We start from the raw sequence: 17,187 nt of genomic DNA on the forward strand, positions 1-17,187 counted from the left end.
ATGTCTAAACTGGAATTCTTTTTCCTTTTTAATTAAGAGCCATCTGGAATGAACAATTTTTCATTGTCCAGCTCCTTGTATTATAATATCCACAGTATGTTACATTAAAGCCAATCTATTGCTTATGCAAAATATAGGATTTTCTTAGAACTTGCTTCTCAGAATATTTCAAGACTCCTGACACACCTTAATAAATACATTCTGTACTCCAATGTCTCCAGTGTAAAGAGAATATAATCTTTAGTAAAGGTGGTGATAAACTTTTTTTTAAAAAAAAAACCCCTAAATTTTATGTACAAAGCCCCTTTCCTATCTGTGTGCCCAACTCCAGTTCAATTTCCCTGATGTTTTTTACCTAGAAAATTTGACCAAGTTAATTGATTGAAACTGCTCTTCAGAATCCTAAAACATCCTTTTCAGATCTAAAAAAACCTTTCAAAGTTCTTCCCTGTAGCCAGGAAATCAAAATATAACATGGCAAAAGACAAACAGCTTAGCTGTGGTCCTTTGGCTACCTGAATATCTTCTGACAAAGCAGAAGGGAAAAAAAGAAATGAAGGAAGGAAGGGGGAGGGAGAGAAGGAGAAAAGGAGAGGAAGAGAAGAGTAAATATCACAATATTAGATTGTTTCAAAATGAGCACTTATTTTTTTTTAAAGATCCATACAGTCTATTAGCAAATGTATTAGGATGCAATGGTTAATATTTTTAGAATTGGCCTTACTATTTTCATGATCCTCTTTTTAAACTTCTTTTTGTTAATACCTATATTTCTAAGGATAAAGGAAGATTTTTTCTTACAATATTAATACAACTCTACAGTCTTGTAATGCATAATGGTACCAAGAGTTGGAGCCCTCCCTCTCCATTGGGTTGGACTTAACCTTAGTGAATGCAAAATTCTGTACTTTCTCACTTTCGCCCACTAGGCAACGGCAATAAATACCCACAGCAAATACCATAAAGCACTTCAAACATGATGAACATCAAGGCTTAGCTGGTTATACTAATCTTTCTTCACTTCCCAGAAAAACTATCTTTTTAAAATTCAGACTTCACTTTTTTACAACAATTCTCACATCAATTTATTTTTAAGAACTAAAACATTACCCTAAAACATACTATTAACTTATTAAGCACTACCCCAAAAATTATTTCTATGGACATCTTCCACACAACAAAAATCAAGACTGTTTGTTTTTTCGGTTCAGAAGTCGCATGGTAGCTTTTAAGTAATCTCTCCACCCAACATGGGGCTCGAACTTACAACTCCGAGGTCAAGAGTTGCAGGCTCTACTGACTGAGCCAACCAGGTGCCCCTCACAAGGTAATTTTTTTTAAAGCACAATTAAAAGCACTCCATTTGTGATTTTCATAGAGGATGTGAAAGTCTGAACAAAAGTCATCCAATCAGAGGGTCAACTACATCCTCAGATCCTTAATTGCGTGGAAGAAATTTTGTGGAGTTCACATGTACCTAAGCTGTAAAACCTTAGCAATAATACTCTGGCCTCGAACCTTCACTTTTAAAAGTCACCTGAGATTCCACACTTGACCTAGAACAAAGCAGCAGTTTTTCTGAATCATCTCTATGCCTTCGTGTCCAAAGTTCCCCTACACTTTGAGACCTGGGGGACAGGGTCTCAAATTGGATATAAGTTTCTTTTGCCAGATCATCTTCCCAGAAGGATTCTGACCTACATTGCAGTTTACAAACTTTGTACAACAGGAAAAAAATCAATGGCAAGACAACAACACAGGCAGTACCGCTCACCACGACAAGAAAAGACACTCGAGAATCACCTTCTTCTTTAACTCTGTCAGTAGAAAAGGTAATACATTGGTCTTTCTGGGGAGGCACTCCTTTCGGACAGACACATGCTATGTATTGCCTACCAGGCTCCAAGCCATCTATGGTTACTTGGCTCTTGCTGGAGTCTGAATTCAGCAGCAGCAGGTCCTTCTCACCATACTTGGAGTACCATACTGTCATCTCAGACTTATGTGTGGTGTTGATGGTGTTCCACATCAAAGTCACACTCTCTTCAGTCTCACCGACTACCCTGAGATTTTCTATCGTGGCATTCTTTTCCATTGGCGTCGCTTGATCCACTGATGCCAACTCTTCTTTTTTACTTGCACTGGCTGAGGGAAGCTTACTTCCACCCCTCTCCACCTTTAATTTTCTTTCCCCATCTGGGTGGAGCTGGAGTGACTGCTGGCTGGCCATGGTGGGGCTTGTTGAAATCCTAGTGCTTAGAGTTGTGGCTGAAGAAACGATGGAGGAGAGGAAAGGAGATGAGGAGAAGAAAGCAGTGGAGGGAGGAAATGAAGTAGAAGTAGAAAGAAAAATGGAAGAAGCAGGGGAGGAAGAAGGCCAGGGAGATGACAGTGAACCAGGTATGTGTGTAGCTCTAGCTCCGGGCTGGACTTCTTCCTCAGGGTGATCTCCAGTTCTTTCAGAGGTATCTGATGATATGGTTGTCGTGACAACACCAACCACTGTCACAGTAACCACAGCTTCTGACATTCCAGCCAAATTTTTGGCCTTACATTTGTAATCCCCAGCATCCTTGTAAGAAATGCCTGTCAAGCTTATTATGGACCACCTGACTCCTTCCCCTGGAGATTCCTGAATTACTGTAAGAAAAAATATATATATACTCTGTGAGGGGAAAAAAAGGAGAAACTCAAGCAACATGCTAACCGATCTGGTTTTACATGCATCCCTTTCATATAAACCAAGAGGGAAATGGCACACTGTCACCAGTCTCTGATAGAAGGTGATAGTTCTGTAAATTGTCTACACGAAGGTCTAGGACATGTCAAGTACCATGAGGTCTGTATGGAGAATGGTATTTTAAAAAGACACAAGGGTATGAATTGGGAGACTTGGTTTTAGTAAACGTTTGTTCACAGTAACCTGTAATTTCAGACAAGTCAGTTAGCATCTTTAGGCCTGTTTCTGTACTTTTAAAATAAGGGGATAAGACAAAGTGATCTCAAGGATGCCCTCCAATTTTAACTCACTGTGGTCCCATAAAATGGTTTTTACAAGATCTTAAATATTTCCCCAAATATTTTTTCATTGTAATAAAATACTATCTATCTACACAGCCAGATGGCATAGCAGATCATTTTCTGGCATAGAGAAGTCATAATTAGTAGTCTCAGTCTTTCATTTTATATTTAATCTAGATAAATTAGTAAAACATGGATTCTTTTATTTGTAGAATAATATATAGTTTTTGCAAAATTGGAATTTTACTTTCCTAAACACTAAAACCTAACATATTACCATTCTGTCTTGATTTCTGAAGCTTTCTGTAGAATAATAATGTACTAAGCAGTATCTTAGTATCCCAAAATTTAACTTAATACCATAAGCTGTGGGCCATTTACTATCTACTTATAAGAATATTAGGGCTTAACTATTTCTTATTCCATCAGGTTTCATTATTTTTACTTTGATTTACATTTAATTTTAAGGAGTTTTTAAAATATGTATCACTTTAATTCATCAGAATATCACTATTGAAACTAAGGCCAAAACATTGAGTTGGTCATAGTAGGATCTAAAAAGTCTATGTAACCAATATTTCTAAAAATTATACTTTTTGCTTCATGATAAGGTTTGCATGTAATTTATTATTTAAATGATCATTCAAAACTGAGAAACCTGTATGAAAATCTTTTCTAAGAAAACTGTAATAGTTACACATTTTAAAGTGAGCCATATCCAAGATGATGCAGCAAGACAAAGGGCCTTACTTGCAATCATCCAGCCACTAGATCATGTTGTTTTCTATCTAAAAAAAAATCAGATTGTCTAATTTCATCTATGTAGTTAGATATACTGAGGAAAATATTAACCAATAAAATGAACCTTTCAAATTCCTTTCACCCAACAATCTTGGCATATTTTATTAGAATTAACTAGCCAATTTTGGGGGCACCTGGGTGGCTCAGTCGGTTAAACGTCTCCCTTCAGCTCACACCATGATCTCAGGGTCCTGGGATCTAGCCTGCATCGGGCTCCCTGCTCTGCGGGGAGTCTGCCTCTCCCTCTGCCCCTCCCCGTGCCCGTGCTCTGCCTGTCTCTCAGATAAATAAATAAAATCTTTAAAGACAGGAAAAAAGAAAATACCTGTATAATTAACTGGCGAGCTGTCGGATCTGGTCCAGGTGAGCTGTGGGGTAGGGTAGCCAGAAGCGTCACACCGCAGCAGAACATTACTGCCCAGAGCAGACGTGATCTGGGTGGCCGAGGTCATAACAGACGGCTTCACACACTGCTCCAGCTCAGCCCGCTGAAACAAAATCCCTGTCAGGCGCTCAGGCTCACTACAGATCATCAGTGGATCGAGAAGCACTACAGCAGGGTCCGCAACTTTTGACAGCTCGATCATTTTGGAAATGTGACAGTCACAGAACCAAGGGTTGTCCTGCAGACCTAAACCAGAAGGGAGGAAAAGATTGATAAAGGTTATTCTGTTGACTTTCGCTTACATCACAACCTCTTGGGCAAGCAGGGGTCTGCACTGTCTCCCTAAAAAGCAGAAGTGCTTTGAGAGATGAAATGGAATCACCTCCCTGTCAGTCTTGCCCTGCAGTTTGGCTACCTGAATGAACAGAGCCTGTCAGGTCAGGTCATTAGTGATCATAGCCAACATTTACTGAGCATGTACTCTGGACAAGGCTCTGTTCTAAGCACTTATCTGTATTGTTTCATTTAATCCCAAAAGATGAGGAAGAGGATTACTACTCCCATTTTAAAAATGAAGAAGCTGAGGTACAGAGAAATCAAATGATTTGAGCAGGGCCATATAGCTTAATCAGCATCCAAGCCAAGGTTTTAATCCAAGTACCACAGAACACTAGAAATACAGGGCTAGAGATAGTTCTAGGGTGCTAGGAAAGTACTAATATTATTGTAGATATTGGAGGGTGTAGAGAGGCACCTAATTCAGCCCACACTATGTCATGGTTTTGTGTGATTTGAAGACCTGTGAAGGTAGTACAAGTTCTGTGTAGCAGAAGTATAGAGTGAGAAGCACGCAATGTCAGGAGGTAAGACTGGAAACGGGCAGAGGCTGGAACAGAGCTTGGCATGAATGTCATGCGTGGTGGCCGAGAAGGTGCACTGCTCAAAGCCCCTTCATCAGAGAATCAGCAGCAAGGAATACAGTTAGCTGACAGCCTCCAATTGGAGGACTGCCTCCCTCAGCGTTCGGACTGTTAGCAGAAGTGTGTTGGCCTTCAAGGGGACCGTCAGTGAGAGCCTTCAAGGAAAGTGAGGAAAATGTAACTATTGGAAACTAGAGGAAAGGAGACCTTTGATGGAGTAGCAGAAAGTTGAGAAACACTGTCACCTGTGGTTAACATGGAAAGTATAAAGTGCACTCAATGAAACGAATGTTCTCGCTAAGGATATTTCCACACCAAGTGCTGAGAGTGCTACCTGGCGTCTTCTTGCTGCTCACGGTAAAATGGGAAAGGACAGACAGCAGGTAAGGAAGAACCGTTAAAGAGAAAGGAGCCGAAACTTGCTGGGTTCAATAATAAAACTGAACGTAGTAAAAAAAAGTAAAAAAAAAACAACCTACTTCTTACTCCTGGCCTCTCCAAAGTTCTCAAACTAAGAAAGGCCTTCTGAGCAAAAATCAGATCCAGGGAGGGTGAAACTATAAAATTATTTGCTAAGACCCCAGAAAGATCTCAGAGGGTGCTTCAGAGCCCTTGGCAGACAAAAGTCTCTAAGGATGTTAAGGGTGATGATGTCCCACAGCAGCCTCACATAAAGCCCAAGGCTGCAGGGGCTTTATCTCAAAAAGGTTTGTGGTTGTGGCTTTTTACCAGTAGAGTAGATTATACATTGATTAATAAGGAGAAAAGACAGAACTGCAATTTTTTAAAATGCTGACCATGTTGGAAGATTTAAACGTTCATTCGTAAATTCTTTTTACATCTATTTTTGTTTATATTTATGTCTATTTTTATCATAATAGCACTTCATGACGATTGGTTCATATTTTTCTTCCAGTATTGGTAAAAACTCACTGTTTTTTTTTTTTTATCTTCTATCTTAGAAATTTCATTTATGGGTGAATTACCTTGAACTTCTTCCTCTTACATTTAGTCCTATGAATCTATGACCAGTCTCTAATATCCAACTTGCCAGCAAACATCAAATTCATTCTGTCATGTAATAATTACTATGTGGGTAAATGTTATGCTCTCAAAACACTTGTTATGCTAGATTTTTGCTTTATAAAATAATAACAAAACAAGCTGACAGTTATTGATTGCTTCCTGTGTGGCAAATATTGTACTCTGTCAGGAATTGTAAAAGGGTCTGAGTTTTATCCTACTTTAGATGGCCAACACCTCTCAGTTGGTCAGAGATGGAGGATAGTTTACAGCTCTGGAGGAAGACATTATCTTCATTATACTGGGCAGTAAACATGCCTACCCTTTCTCTGGAGGGAGACATACCTTTACCTTCCAAAGCAGTTCTGTACACAAACATCCTTAAAAAGATAGTTGAGGACAAAAGACAGTCAGTGACGGCCTCTGGCTCACAAGACTTGCAGAAATATGAGAGGCCTTGGAAAATTATCTTCCAACAGTGCTAAGCATGCTAAAGGATTTGTCTACCTCAATCCTGACAATAGCTGAGGTAGATAACATTAGTACCATCCTCATTTTAAAGAGGAGAAAGCCAACACTCAGAGAGGTTAAGGGATCTGCCTGTGGTCATACAACTGGATATAGTCAGGATTTGAACCTTGGTATCCTGATTTTAAAGCTTTCATTCTCAAGTTCTACCTGTCTTACCTGACCTCAGGAAGTTAGTATGATTCTTTTGAGTTTCACATCAGAGAGGACACTAAAGCACAAAGAGATTATTGCCTTGATTCTGTAAGTAGCTTAGAATCCTGACTAAGTCCCAGATGTTTCAGCCTCCTAATCTAATATTCCTTCCACCATAACTCATTTCATCACCTAAAAACATCTAGAGCCATGGGTGGCAGCTCTAAGTGCTATTATCTATAAACACATGTCAAAGCAGTGATGTCTGGAGCACAAATGTCTACATAGGGAAAGATCCAAGAACTGTAACATTAACAGTTTTATTCATGCTTTGAAACTATCATAAACATGTGTTAATGGTGAAATAAAAATTTTTTTAAAGATTTATTTACTTATTTGAGAGAGAAAGAAAGAGAGCACGCGTGCGCACATGAGCAGGGAGAGGGGCCAAGGGAGAGGGAGAGAGAGAATCTCAAGCAGACTCTCTGCGAGCATGGAGCCCAATGCGGGGGCTCCATCTTACAACCCTGATATCATGACCTGAGCTGAAATCAAGAGTCGGACACTTAACTGACTGAGCCACCCAGGTGCCGCAACAAAATTCTTTTAAAAATTAATCCGGGGCACCTGGGTGGCTCAGTTGTTAAGCATCTGCCTTCCGCTCAGGTCATGATCCCAGGTTCCTGGGATCGAGCCCCACCTCGGGCTCCCTGCTCCGTGGGAAGCCTGCTTCTCCCTCTCCCACTCCCCCTGCTTGTGTTCCCTCTCTCACTGTGTCTCTCTTTGTCAAATAAAATAAAGTTAAAAAGTCAAATAAAATAAAATCTTTGGGAAAAAAAATATATAAAATAATAAATAAAATAAATAATAAAAATAAAAATCCAACTGGCTCTGTCTTAAAGTTATATAAAACAGGAAAATATTTTTAAATCCTCAAATATATTTATTCTAGCTTTGAAATATCAAGGTTGGGCACCTGGGTGGCTCAGTCGTTAAGCGTCTGCCTTCGGCTCAGGTCATGATCCCAGGGTCCTGGGATCGAGTCCCACATCGGGCTCCCTGCTCTGCGGGAAGCCTGCTTCTCCCTGTCCCGCTCCCCCTGCTTGTGTTCCTGCTCTCGCTATATCTCTCTCTGTCAAAAAAATAAATAAAATCTAAAAAAAAGAAGAAATATCAAGGTCAAAGGCACAACTTTTAAAACCCGAATAATAATAGTGACCTGAGTGTTGAACCCATTCATCAAGTGTTTTGTTTTGTTTTGTTTTCCTTTTGGGGACAGAGGTACAAAAACTCCCTGAAGTTAAACTGTTATTTGTACTGCATTCCTTCAAGGCAACATACCAACCACAATCACAGTAATTTGCACTAAAATTTAGCTCATCTAACTATTCTTGGAGAGGGGCAAATCAACTTTGCTTTATTCCTTTTCTAAAAGGATAATGTTTTCCATGCATCACAGTAGTTGAATTAAAAGTGCTATTTTTTGGTGAAAAGTCAGCAATAAATTTCTGTTCAAAAGTAATTCTGCAGACTATAAGCTCTTGAAAGCAAAAACCATGCCTTAGTCAGTTTTGTGGTGGCAGTGGCATTTAACAAATCGGGGGAAAGTAAGGTCTTTTCGACAAATGGTGGGGGAACAACTGGACATCTGCATGGAAAAAACCTCAACCCCTACCTCACACTGTACTCAAAAACTGTTTTGAGATGGACCACAGTCATAAGCATAAAAGTTAAGAATATTAAAGCCAGAAATTGAATATATAAGTTAAAACTATAAGGAAAATAGAATCTCTGACTTGTAGGCAGGCAAATATTTCTTAGATGAGACACACAAAGCACTAACTATAAAAGAAAGAACTGATAAATCAGATGTCATTAAAATTTAAAACTTTCAGGGCACCTGGGTGGCTCAGTCGTTAAGTGTCTGCCTTCAGCTCAGGTCATGATCCCAGGGTCCTGATATTGAGTCCTACATCGGGCTCCCTGTTCAGCGGGGGGCCTGCTTCTCCCTCTCCCACTCCCCCTGCTTGTGTTCTCTCTCTCACTGTGTCTCTCTCTGTCAAATTAAAAAAAAAAAAAGATTAAAAATAAAATAAAATTTAAAACTTTCTTTCCAAAGACACCATGAAGAAAATGAATAAATCACAGATTTGGAGAAAATATCAATAACACATGTAACTAACAAAAGGCTTGTATTTAATAATAAAAAAAATTTTTTTTTAGTTATATATTGGCATAAAGGAATATAGCAATGACCAATAAGCCAATGAAAGCATGGTCAACACCATTAGTCTTCAGGGAAATGCAAATTAAAATCACAATGTCAAATCACTCCCTGACCCATCACCCCCAGGAAAGGCTGAAATGAGAAAAATCTGACAACATCAAGTGTTGGTAAGGATACGGAGCAAGTAGACTGTTGTACAGTACTAGTGGGAGTGTACAATGGTTCAACATCTTTGGAAAATTGGCAGTTTCTTAAAAAGATTTATAGCCATCCTGTGACCTAGCAATTTGAAGACTAGGAATTTATCCAAGAGAAATGAAAATATGTGCTACAAAAAGCTTTGCACAAGAATGTTAATAGCAGCTTAATTCATAATAGCTAAAGACTGGTAACAGCCCATGTGTCCAAAAACAGAAGAAAGGATGAACAATTCATATATTCATAAAACTGAAAATGATTCAGCAGAAGGAACTACCCATACATGCAGTGACGTGGATGAATCTCAAAAACAATAATGCTAAATGAAAGAAGCCAGGCACAAGGGCCGTCTTACACGATTCCATTTACGTAAAATTCTAGGGCAGACAAAATTAACCTATTGCAATGAAATAAAAACAGTGGTTGCTTGAAATGGAGGACATTGATTGAGAAGAGGAGCAGGGGAACTTCCCAGTGTGATGAAATTATTCCATATCTTAATGAGGGTGTGGGTTTCGTGGGGGTATTTCATTTATCATCATTTACTAAGCTGTACACTTAAGATCCACGTGTGCAAATTATACCTCAACTCGTCAATTTAGAAAAGGCTTTAAAAACAAAAGAATGATATCTCTGGAGATGGACTGAACTTGAAGCTTGACTCTGCATCTTCACCAGCTGTACAAAGCAGGTAATAATCACAGACCCAATTTACGGCATTGTCCTGAAGGCTGAGATACTGCCAGGGAGTCCCCAAAAGAGCACCTGGCAAGGAGTTAACTATGTGGATTTATCTCCTCTGTGCCTCGAAAAGAACAGGCATATCAACAGGGATTGAGGAGTGTTTTTGAATTAAATGAATGCCATTTTAGAAAAATTTTGTGGGAATACTCGTGTGGCTACTGCCCTTCAGGTAAACTTTATTCTGAACAGGAAAAGAACTCATGTTTGCAATTGAGCAAATTCAAGTACCAGTAAAAAGCCCCCCAAAAACCATTTTATGCCCTCTCCTCCTGCATGCTTTTTCCAAGACAAAGAGTATTGGGCCTTACAGGGTCTGCCTGTGTAAATATTTGTGTATCCCTGAGGAAGAGGCCATGGAAATTTACCTGTATTGCAAATAAAAAATCCAGTCTAGTTTCACAGTTCATTTAAATGTTTACTTGCAGGACACTAGTTTATGTTTATATGATACATTAGAGGACAATTTTATTAAGTTGATATTTTTACTCATGTAGAAAAGAGGAGTAATGGAAAAGCCTCTTCCTAATTTTTTTTTTTTTAAAGATTTTATTTATTTATTTGAGAGAGAGCAAGCACATGAGAGGGGGTAGGGTCAGAGGGAGAAGCAGACTCCCTGCCGAGCAGGGAGCCCGATGCGGGACTCGATCCAGGGACTCCAGGATCATGACCTGAGCCGAAGGCAGTCGCTTAACCAACTGAGCCACCCAGGCGCCCCTAATTTTTTTTTTTAAATAAAGACATGACTTAAAGAGATCAGTAATGCATATATGAAGAAGAGAACTCTGGTATTATTACATACAATACCTTGCATGACAAAGGAATGGGGAACAGCAAGAGCTGTGGAGCCAAACCACCTGTATTCATACCCCAGCTGCATCACTGTGTGATGGGTACATTTGGACACGTGGCTTAACGTGTATCTCAATTCTTCTTCTATAAAATGGGGATGAAATGGTACTTACCACAGGGTTAACATGAGACCAGAAAAAGTTAAATCTATAAAGTATAAGAACTGGGTTTGGCCCTGAGCTCCATTAATATTAGCTATTACTATTGTTACAAACAGAACTTCCATCTGCTAACAGTAATAAACACAAGACACTAACAAATAAAACAGACTATATTCCACTATAATAATAGAAAAGTAAATTCTCCAGGGCACCTGGAAAGATATAATTGCTACAGTTAAACACTGAATTCTAGAAAAGCTAGTACTGGTTTTCATCACCATATTTTAATGATGAAATTGGAAGACTCAGATATAGGTAAAATAACAGAAAAAGCTAAAATAGAGGAGTCTTTCTTTATAAGACACTCCCATCTCAGATTAGCAATTCGGTAATTTGATTTTATTTTCTACTATATATCTCCTCTTGGTAAATCTAAAGAAACTTAGAAAAATGTGTAGAGAAACAGAATCTCAATATTTACATTAAGACAATTTCCAGCTATTAGTCCTAAGGACTAAATTAGTGGCTAAAATAGAGTAAATAAATACTATCGTATAGGTTTACATGGTGCCTATTATGGTATACATAATAAGAAGGACTCCACAACTATCGTTAAATTAATGTTTTTTCCACTCACCCTACAATACTTCTTTTATTCTCTAATAAAAATGTTTGAAGCACTAGATAAGCAGTAGGCAAACATAAAATAGGTATAGAATAAATACATGATTTTTCCTCTTTCTATTTGGTTCTAATCACCCATACTTTTAGTCTCATAAGCACCAAAATGCATTTACATTTCAACCAAAGCAATGCTAAAATCATTTAAGTGCTGTCACAGCATTTTCCTTTTTATCAAAAAAAAAATTCAATTTATCTTTATTTATTTGTACTTCACTTCAGCAAATATTTGAGCATGTGATATTGGTCAGTAGGGATTCCTGGCACAAATTTAGCATCGAGTTGCTTCTCACACCAAAAGGCTTAAAAATCATTTCACTGGCCAAACACTCAGTTCTTTTCATCCTGTGAAATACAACCTCTTCTGTGGCCCTGATGGACATCACAAGTGAACTGACAACACAGCCTTATTGGGTGAACAAGAATTTAGTAGGAGATCGAATTGATTGATGAGAGCCTTAGGCTTATGTCTCACACAAAAGTATGGGAGGCCTCACTGCCCACAGGTACCCCTGAGAAGGGTCTCAGCTCATTGATTTCAATCTGCAACCATATTTACTGGGCATTCGCCATGTGCAGAGTGCCATGCAAAGCACTGCGGGAAGATACAAAAAAAGGAAGAGAGAGACTTAGTGGAAGGAGTTTATACTTTAAGAACCAAAGACAGGGCGCCTGGGTGGCTCAGTTGGTTAAGAGACTGCCTTCGGCTCAGGTCATGATCCTGGAGTCCCTGGATCGAGTCCCGCATCGGGCTCCCTGCTTGGCAGGGAGTCTGCTTCTCCCTCTGACCCTCCTCCCTCTCATGCTCTCTGTCTCTCATTCTCTCTGTCTCAAATAAATAAATAAAATCTTTAAAAAAAAAAAAAGAACCAAAGACAAATACCCACAGAACCTAAACAAAGTCAAGATCAAAGTCTACAAAACAAATCACAGCTACACTAATCCATTAGAAGATTGTCTTCATCATTTCTTTTTAGATTAAGAAAATCTGGAAGCTATTCTCCCTAACTAATAAATCCGCTGCCACCTCATAAAGATGCCAGTGCCCCTCTTCCACTCCTGAAGAGCCTGCTGAAGGGCTGAACAGAGAACAGAGCAGGTTGACTGTGGCAGAGCGTGGAGCACTGATGTGCTCTCAGAATCAGGGCAGGTTGGTAGATTTTATCACTCAGCCCCAGGCTCGCTAACAGCAGCATTAGCCTCTCAGTCTATGAGGCGCTCTCCTCTCCCTCCTCCAGCAACACACACAGCCATTACACCTTACACAGGGTAAACAGGTCAGCTGACCTAGGTCAAGCAAAGAAAGTGCCATCCCAACAAAAGTGCAAGTAGAGAGCAAGGAGCCAAATTCAATACATATGAAAAGACTGGACAACTGAAGGCATGCAAAACAAATTATCTGGACCCGAGAAGCCCAGAGGCTTCTGAACTTACCAAGAATAATTCTTCGTGGTGTAAGGTCCAGGCTTCGTGATGATGTTGTAAGTAAGTGGGACCAGCTCTCCAGGAAATCTGGTGGTAGTGTGGTTAGTCTGTTGCTTGATAAATCCAAGTAGGCAAGGTTCTTCAGGTACCTGACCACCTCATTTGGCACACTGGCTATTCTGTTGTTGTGCAAATCCAGGGTCCTCAGATGGGGCATGTCCAGCAGAGATGCCCAAGGGAAAGCAGCCAGAGAATTTCCATCCAAGCGCAACTCACGCAGCTGCTTTAGGTTGTAAAAGCTGCTGACATCAAGACTGGCCACGGAATTGTAAGTCACCCAGAGGTACTGGAGCTCCACCAGGTAGTAGAAGGCCTGTGCAGGGATCCTGCGGATGACAGTCTTCTCTAGACGTAGCTTCACAGTGTCCACAGGTAGGTTCGTAGGGACCTCGTTCATATCCAGGTCATTGCATAGCACCGACCTAGTGTCACAAGACCAACGGAAGGGAACTTGCTTTCCAAGACCCATGTGAAAAAATAATACCTGAAACATGCATCACTTTTTCATTTCCTACTGGTTTCACAAAATATTCGTTCAGCCTGACTGACCTATTCATAATTCATCATCATCTTCTTCTAGATTGAACCGTATGAAATGGCCATTTTTGTAGGTTAAAAATGATCAAATATAAGCAATTTCAGGTGGTTCAACCTAATACAGATGGAGTTCTTTATGTGTCAGGCCTATGTAGCATACCACATCTGGCTTATTTGATCATCAACAGCCCTATAAGGTAGATATTGGGTAATAGGTAAAGGCACGGGCTCTGGAGTCAGGCTGATCTTGGTTCAGATCTAAGCTCTGCCACTTCTCTGTGGCCATGAAAAGCCACTTCACCAGTCCCTCAACTTCAGTTTCCCATATAGCACTGTTAGGATGATTAATTGAAATGGATATAAAGTTTTATACCTTCCTGGCACATGATAGGCACTTAATGGCTATTTGCTATTTTTATCATCAATCTCATTTTTACAGAGAAAATAATTGAGGCCCACCAACACAAGGTACCTGCCCAAGGTCACATAGCTAATGGGTTACACAGCTGCCTTTCAAACCCACATCTGTCCAACTCCAAAATACACACTCCTAACCTCTTTAGGAAATGGCCTATTTTTTTTAAAAAAATCCCCTGTTGAAGTTATAAACTGATCCTCTTTAAGAAGGTAATTTAATTTTAAAAAGGGAGGGAGGGAGGAAGGAGAAAGAAAAAGGAAGTGTTCACACTAGATGCTTAAAGTTGAACTCTATTTTAATAATGTGACTGGCGCATTGCTCTCAGCCTAAGGAATAAACCAGAAACTGCGAGTTTATTCCTTTTACCACTCACTAACTGAAGTGACCTTGAATAAGTCACATCGTGATCTTGTTTAGTGGCACGTGTAAAACAGGCATAGAAAAACAAGCCTGTCCCATGTGTGGGTGTGAAGGATGAAGAATCAGAGAATTTAGATTCATTTTAGCCTGAAAAAAGACCTATTTATCATTATATACTCACCCCCACTGGATTGCTGAAAACAGACAATAAAAATTTTGCAAAGCATAGCCTAAATTGTATAATGTATAAATACATTAGATGCACAAATACATTATACTTGTACATAGTAACAATGAAACAGCCGTTCGGTAAAAACACATGACATTAGATCAGTGAATTTCAAAAGTCAGCGTATAATGTGAAGAGAGGTAGATAGCATAAAGCTGGGGTGTACTGACGATAGGGTCATCTCCTTTCTGTAACTTTAGGAGATGGCTCTATGGAATCATTGAAATTCTCTGGGAACACCTCTTATTCTTCATCTCTATTCTGTATTACAAATTCCATTGCTACTTTATACAGGAATGATCTGGTTTCTACTCATTAGGTCAGCATTCCAGTGTGATGGAAGAAAGCCTACATAGGAAGCTGAAAGGTCTTATCAACTAGTCCCTGCATCAGTTCAGTGCTGTGACCTTGGACAAGTCATTTAATGTCTGTATGGTTGTGTTTGTCTATAAAATGACAGCAGTCGAACTAGATTATTTCTAGAGTCCTTGCTAGTCCTAATACACTACGGTTTTTATAAAATCCATCAATAATGGGGCCATCACCAAGAAACATTTCTGTGACTTTTCTCAAAAGTACCCTGCCCTGAGTCATTAACTGCTTCATATCTTTTGCCAAGTAGGTCTTTAATTTGTTACATTGTTCTCTTTGTCTCAAACCACCTAGTGAATATCTCAAAAAGATACCATGAGTTGGTTAAGTTCATACAATAACTAGACAAATTACTCAAAAATATGTTTTAAGTGTTATTATTTACTCGTTTAAAGTTGTAAGACATAAATTGGGCGATTCTTTCAACAAATTATTTTCTGTAAGAGGCTCACTGTTCACTTCAGCCAAGTCACAAAATAATCTTATTTTGTTATTAAATACACTCTTCCAGGGGCACCTGGGTGGCTCAGTCCTTAAGCATCTGCCTTGGGCTTCGGTCATGATCTCAGGGTCCTGGGATTGAGTCCCACATTGGGCTCCCTGCTCAGCGGGGCGCCTGCTTCTCCCTCTCCCCACCCGGCCCTCCCCCCACCCACCCCATGCTCTCTCTCACGCTCTCTCTCCTCTCAAATAAATATCCTCTCCAAAAAAAAAAAAATCAAGTTCTACCATGTTTAGCTAACAAAAGTCCTGTTTTGCATTTAACTTCTATCTCAAAGGACTCACATATATATAAGTATTAATTATTCTCAATTCACAGGTAGATGTTAAAGCAACCCAGAGGTTGACTAACTTCTGTGAGGCCCCCCAGTATCTGCAACAGACAGAATTGATCCGCATCTTTCAAACTTTTCTTTGTAAACTCCAAAACTTTAAAATGAAAAATCTTAATTATGAACCTCTCTAATTTCACCCTTGTGATCTTCCTTCCTGCTTTTTAAAATCTATCTAGTTGGCATGAATAACCCTCAAAATGAAATGGAAAACCAGGGAAGCAAATCATCTGGGCACGTCAAGTACCTCCTGACCTGCCCTCCCCTCCTGGGCTTTCTTTCTATAAACAAGCTAAGCTGGCCACACTCATTTCAGTGGTTTTGACCTCCTGAAAGGGACATGTTGTGAATATGAGTGCAATGGATATTTTTGTAATACAGAGTGTGTTTGAGAATCTCAAATAATTTGAGGGGCTTTTAAAAGCTAAGCTGCTCAAAATGAAAACAATGGAGTGGGCAACCGGTATTAAAACAATGGAGTTAAAGCTATGTAAATTAAACCTTCTCTCCTCCGATATCTGGCCAACAATTTGCTTTCAAAACAAGGCTGTCTAGGTGGAGTTCTTTTCCTTAGAATCATTAGAACACTTAGTAGCAAAGAGAGGAGCATACCTTGATCCCGTGCCGTCATTTCTGCCATGATAATCGCAGGTGCACTGTGAAGGACATAAACAGCTCACTCCCTCCAAAAAGCTAATAAGCACAATGCACAGACATGCTGAGAGACACATCACTCTTTCTAGAGGTTATTTGAACAAAAAGTAAAAACCAAATCCTAAACTTCAGAAACTGGTGTGCCAGGAATACAAACAGCCATTTAGTAACAGCAGATTACATGGGATTAGCTGAGATCTGTAGTTACTTAACCTTCAAGTGTATTTTACAGGGGATCAATCGACCTAGCCTTTGAATATGGTTTCAGCAAAGTAACACATTCTAAGGAAAATGAAAATGAAGCACATGTCAAGAAAATTTCAATAGGTGCCCATATCCAAATTTGCAAGAAAATAAGTCCTTTTTCTGTGGATGTAATTGCTACTATGTCTTGAAGATACACTTAATGTTAAAAATAATTCAATCTTTTAGCAGATGCTAGAAAATACTGCAGATTATTTATAACATTATAAATTTTATTTTTTGCATTTATGATCTCCAAAAACAAAGTAAAAAAATCTAGTACCTAGATTTTTTAGACAAAATGCTTCAATCCACCACTAAGTGGCAGGACTAAGACTCTGGCTCTCCCAGGTCACTTCAGAGCAGTGTAAGGCTTATCCCAGCAGTTTGTAATGAAGGCCATGATCTATCTTCAAGAATATATTTTATTCTCAACTAGTTTC

At 39.3% G+C, this 17,187-nt stretch overlaps 1 protein-coding gene across 1 annotated transcript; it reads right to left on the minus strand.

Annotated features, from left to right (window-relative positions):
- Positions 1-248: 248 nt before the first annotated feature.
- On the minus strand, positions 249-16,579 carry LRIT3 (leucine rich repeat, Ig-like and transmembrane domains 3). The gene is made up of 4 exons (XM_006727201.3): positions 16,460-16,579; positions 13,048-13,520; positions 4,148-4,453; positions 249-2,640 (listed from the first exon to the last, which is right to left on the minus strand). Exons 1-4 carry the CDS (start codon positions 16,576-16,578, stop codon positions 1,493-1,495), a joined length of 2,046 nt encoding a protein of 681 aa, XP_006727264.2. The 5' UTR covers position 16,579; the 3' UTR covers positions 249-1,492.
- Positions 16,580-17,187: the final 608 nt, after the last annotated feature.

The sequence above is a fragment of the Leptonychotes weddellii genome, chromosome 2 (genome assembly GCF_054177405.1).
Source record: "Leptonychotes weddellii isolate Sample4059 chromosome 2, ASM5417740v2, whole genome shotgun sequence".
In the NCBI taxonomy this organism is placed as follows: domain Eukaryota; kingdom Metazoa; phylum Chordata; class Mammalia; order Carnivora; family Phocidae; genus Leptonychotes; species Leptonychotes weddellii.